Source organism: Malaclemys terrapin, chromosome 20, assembly GCF_027887155.1.
Source record: "Malaclemys terrapin pileata isolate rMalTer1 chromosome 20, rMalTer1.hap1, whole genome shotgun sequence".
NCBI classification, from domain to species: domain Eukaryota; kingdom Metazoa; phylum Chordata; order Testudines; family Emydidae; genus Malaclemys; species Malaclemys terrapin.
The window spans coordinates 15735267-15739157 of NC_071524.1; the positions used below are offsets into that span (position 1 = coordinate 15735267).

Here is a 3891-nt window from a genome sequence, read left to right on the forward strand (position 1 = left end):
GGGGAGAGATGGGGAACTGGGCTGGGGAGAGGGCCCAGGACGCCTGGGTTCTCTCCTTAGGTCTGGAGGGGAGTGGAATCTGCTGGTGCAGGAGGGGTTGGGGGCCTGGGTGTCTGGGCTCTCTCCAGGCTCGGGGAGGGGAGTAGGGTGACCAGATGTCCCGATTTTATAGGGACAGTCCCGATTTTGGGGTCTTTTTCTTATATAGGCTCCTATTATCCCCCACCCCTTGTCCTGATTTTTCACACTTGCTGTCTGGTCACCCTAGAGGGGAGTGGGGTCCAGTGGTTAGGGCAGGGTGGGGGAAGGTTCTGGGGAGCAGGACGCCTGGGTTCTTTTCTTTCCCCAGGTTGGAGGGAAGAGTGGGGTCTAGTGGGTGAGGGTTGGGGGCCAAGATGCCAGGCTCTGGTGTGGGGGGGGTGGGTAGGACGCCTGGGTTCTCTCCCGGCTCTTGGAGGGGGGGGGGGAGCAGGACGCCTGGGTTCTCTCCCGGCTCTTGGAGGGGGGGGAGAAGCAGGACGCCTGGGTTCTCTCCCGGCTCTTGGGGGGGGGGGGGAGCAGGACGCCTGGGTTCTCTCCCGGCCTGGCCTTCCCTTCCCCCGGCGGCGGCTGGGCGGCGCTGCGGGGGGAGCTGGGCGCTGGGCCCGGCCTCGCCTCCCCGGCTGGCTCCGTCTTCGGTCGCCGCTTCCCGGCCCCGGCCCCGGTCTGGCCGCGTGGGGCCCTCGGCGGTGAGTCCGGCCCCGGCCCGGGGGGTGAATGGGTAGGGCTGGGATGTGGGGGGAGTGGGGTAGATCTGTGGGGCTGGGATATGGGGTGGGAGGTGCTGGGGACAGGATGGGGTGGGGGGAGATCTGTGGGGCTGGAAGATGGGGTGGGGGTAGATCTGTAGGGCAGGGCTGGGATATGGGGTGGGAGGTGCTGGGGATAGGATGGCGTGGGGTAGATCTGTGGGGCAGGGCTCGGAAGGGATATGGGGTGGGAGAGCTGGGGACAGGATGGGGTGGGGGTAGATCTATGGGGCGGGGATGGGATATGGGGTGGGGGGTAGATCTGTGGGGCAGGGCTGGGATATGGGGTGGGGGTAGATCTGTGGGGCAGGGCTCGGAAGGAAAGAGCTGGGGACAGGATGGGGTGGGGGTAGATCTATGGGGTGGGGATGGGATATAGGGTGGGAGAGCTGGGGACAGGATGGGGTGGGGGTAGATCTGTGGGGCGGGGCTGGGATATGGGGTGTGAGAGCTGGTGACAGAATGGGGTGGGAGTAGATCTGGGGGACAGGGGTCTGAAATGGAACAACCCAGGCCCAGACCCTCACAGCTGCTGCCAGATGGTTGGGCTGGACCCCAAAACGGCCGTCGTCTGGCTTCATTCCTGGCTGAAGGGACCGTGTCTCCCTCCCTCTCCCCCACGCTCTGAGCAAGCCCCCGCCCTGAGTGCTGAGGGACAGGGGCAGGTGGAGGGGGTGGGGGGCTTATGAGTGGAGACTGTCACTTCCCCGTTAGCGCTGAACGAAATACCTGCGACAGGATGGGACAGAACCCCGGTTGTGCCAGCCCAGTGCCCCCTCAGCTGGGGGATCCCTCATCCGGTGCTGAGATGCAGCCACCTCTGGGATGACGCATGACGGGGGGGCTGGGTATACACGGATTCCTCGCCCGGCGCTGAGATGCAGCCACTTCTGGGGTGGGGCGCAGGGGTGGAGTGGAACACAGCTGGGTCTGGGTTCTAATGAACTCTCTCCCCTCAGTGCAGGCCGGATGCTCCCTGTCCCCACCATGAGTGAGTTGGGGTCGCCCCACCCCAGCAGAGACCGGGCCCCCTGACACCTTCCCGAGTCCCCCGAGCGCTCAGCCCCGTCATGTCGCAGGCCGGAGAGGGGCCGGACCGAGGCGCCCGGCCCAAGGAGAGCTCGGGCGAGGCCGGGGACCGGCGCGGCGGACGCAGGAGAGCAAAGCTCCCGGAGACCCCGGCGGGGCAGGACTCCGAGGGGGCCGAGCCGGGCCGGCGGGCGGGGCGCTCGCTGCGGCAGAGGATACAGGATGCGGTGGGCCAGTGTTTCCCCATCAAGGGGCACGGCGGGGCCCGCTCCCCCGAATTCTCCCCTTCCCAGCGCAAGATCCACCTGCGGGAACTGATGCTGGAGACCTGCCCCTTCCCCGCCGGCTCGGAGCTGGCCCGCAAGTGGAACCTCATCAAGCAGCACACGGCGCCCGTGTCGGCCCAGGAGGGGCTGGCCTGCGGCGGGGCGGGGCCGGCGGAGGACGAGGACGACCGGCTGCGGGAGCGACGGCGCATTAGCATCGAGCAGGGGGTGGAGCCGCCCCCGGACGCCATGATCCACACCTTCGAGGCCACGGCGCAGATCAACCCGCTCTACAAACTGGGGCCCAAGCTGGCCCCTGGCATGAACGAACTGGCCGGGGACAACTGGGCCACCCTGGCCCCCCAGGAGGAAGAAGAGGAGGAGCTGGTGGCGGCGGTCCCGGAGCCGGAGCTTCGCGTCCACACCCAGATCGACTACATCCACTGCCTGGTGCCGGATCTGCTGCAGCTGACGCGGCTGCCCTGCTACTGGGGGGTGATGGATCGCTACCAGGCCGAGGCCCTGCTGGAGGGGAAGCCGGAAGGGACCTTCCTGCTAAGGGATTCGGCCCAGGAGGATTATCTCTTCTCGGTCAGTTTCCGGCGCTACGGCCGCTCGCTCCACGCCCGGGTCGAGCAGTGGAACCACAACTTCAGCTTCGACGTGCACGACCCCGGCGTCTTCCACGCCCCCACCGTCTCGGGCCTGCTGGAGCGGTACAAGGACCCCAGCGCCTGCATGTTCTTCGAGCCCCTGCTCTCCCGCCCCGTGCGCCGGCCCTTCCCCTTCGCCCTGCAGCACCTGTGCCGGGCCGTGGTGGCCGGCTGCACCTCCTACGACGGCATCGGCCGCCTGCCCATCCCCGGCGCGCTCCAGGAGTACCTCAAGGAATACCACTACAAGCAGAAGGTGCGGGTGCGGCGGCTGGACACCCGCTGGAACTGAGCCCAGCGCCCTGCCCGTGGCTTTGGTCCTCTGGGCCACGGCCCAAAGACGAGGGGCGTGGGGCTGGCTCCAGGATCAGGGCCGATACGGGGAGATATTGCCCGTGAACTTTCTGCCTTTTACAGCAGGTTCTGGGCCCCCCGTGCTCTGGACAGTCGGCCTCAGCTGGGGGCGGAACCGTTCCCCCCCCACCCCCTGGCCTAGGAAGGGGAAGCTTCGTTAAAGGAGCCCCTGCCCCAAAGACGCAGCCGGAGCCCCAATCAGCTGTTTTATTTAAAGGGACTGGGCTGCTGGAATAAAGTCTTGTTGCTGTGACTGTAAGAGACCCCTGGGGTTGTGTCTCTGGGCTGCAGCAGGGATGGGGGCACCCAGCTCCGGCCCTCAGCCCCCGCCGCTAGCTAGGAAAGGGGGCAGGCTGCTGCCAGATGATTTGGGGGCTCTCGGAGCTGTCTCTGCTCCGGCTAGCGGGCAGAGAGAGGCTGCCTTTGGCGGCCCTGGCTCCAGCTGGGATGAAACTCCTGAACTGAGAAAAATAGGGGCAATGCTCAACCGTGACCCACTCCCCTTCACCCCCTATTCCAGCCCTGGGCTCCACACCCCTGGTTTTTCACTGGAGCTGGGCCCCTCGTAACGGGGAGCAACCCTCCCGGCTCGGTTCCTTTGGAGGCCACGTGCTGGGAGCCCAGCTCTCCAAGAGGGTAGGGGTGACAGACCCATTCCTTGGTCTGCTCCCCATCTGTCCCCTGCCACCGATCCCCCTACCCTGGCCGCACAATACAAGAGCAGCCTATGTATCATTCCCTGGGACAGGGCTCTGCTCCAGCTGCATGAACGGGCATCTCGCATAGGAGTAGAGGGGTTCT

General features: G+C 66.6%; 1 protein-coding gene across 2 annotated transcripts; it reads left to right on the top strand.

Annotated features, from left to right (window-relative positions):
* The first annotated feature begins 632 nt into the window (after positions 1-632).
* On the top strand, positions 633-3349 carry LOC128826517 (suppressor of cytokine signaling 5-like). 2 transcript variants are annotated; one of them, XM_054009833.1, is made up of 2 exons: positions 633-728; positions 1748-3349. In XM_054009833.1, the coding sequence occupies exon 2, from the start codon at positions 1859-1861 to the stop codon at positions 3026-3028; it is 1170 nt and encodes a 389-aa protein (XP_053865808.1). In that variant the 5' UTR covers positions 633-728; positions 1748-1858; the 3' UTR covers positions 3029-3349. The 2 variants fall into 2 exon arrangements, with proteins under 2 accessions (XP_053865808.1, XP_053865809.1); XM_054009834.1 differs by having other exon boundaries at positions 1753-3349.
* Positions 3350-3891: the final 542 nt, after the last annotated feature.

What these genes read in the sequence shown, in the direction of transcription:
- LOC128826517 (XM_054009833.1), top strand. Translation starts at nt 1,859, where the DNA reads ATGTCGCAGGCCGGAGAGGGGCCGGACCGAGGCGCCCGGCCCAAGGAG.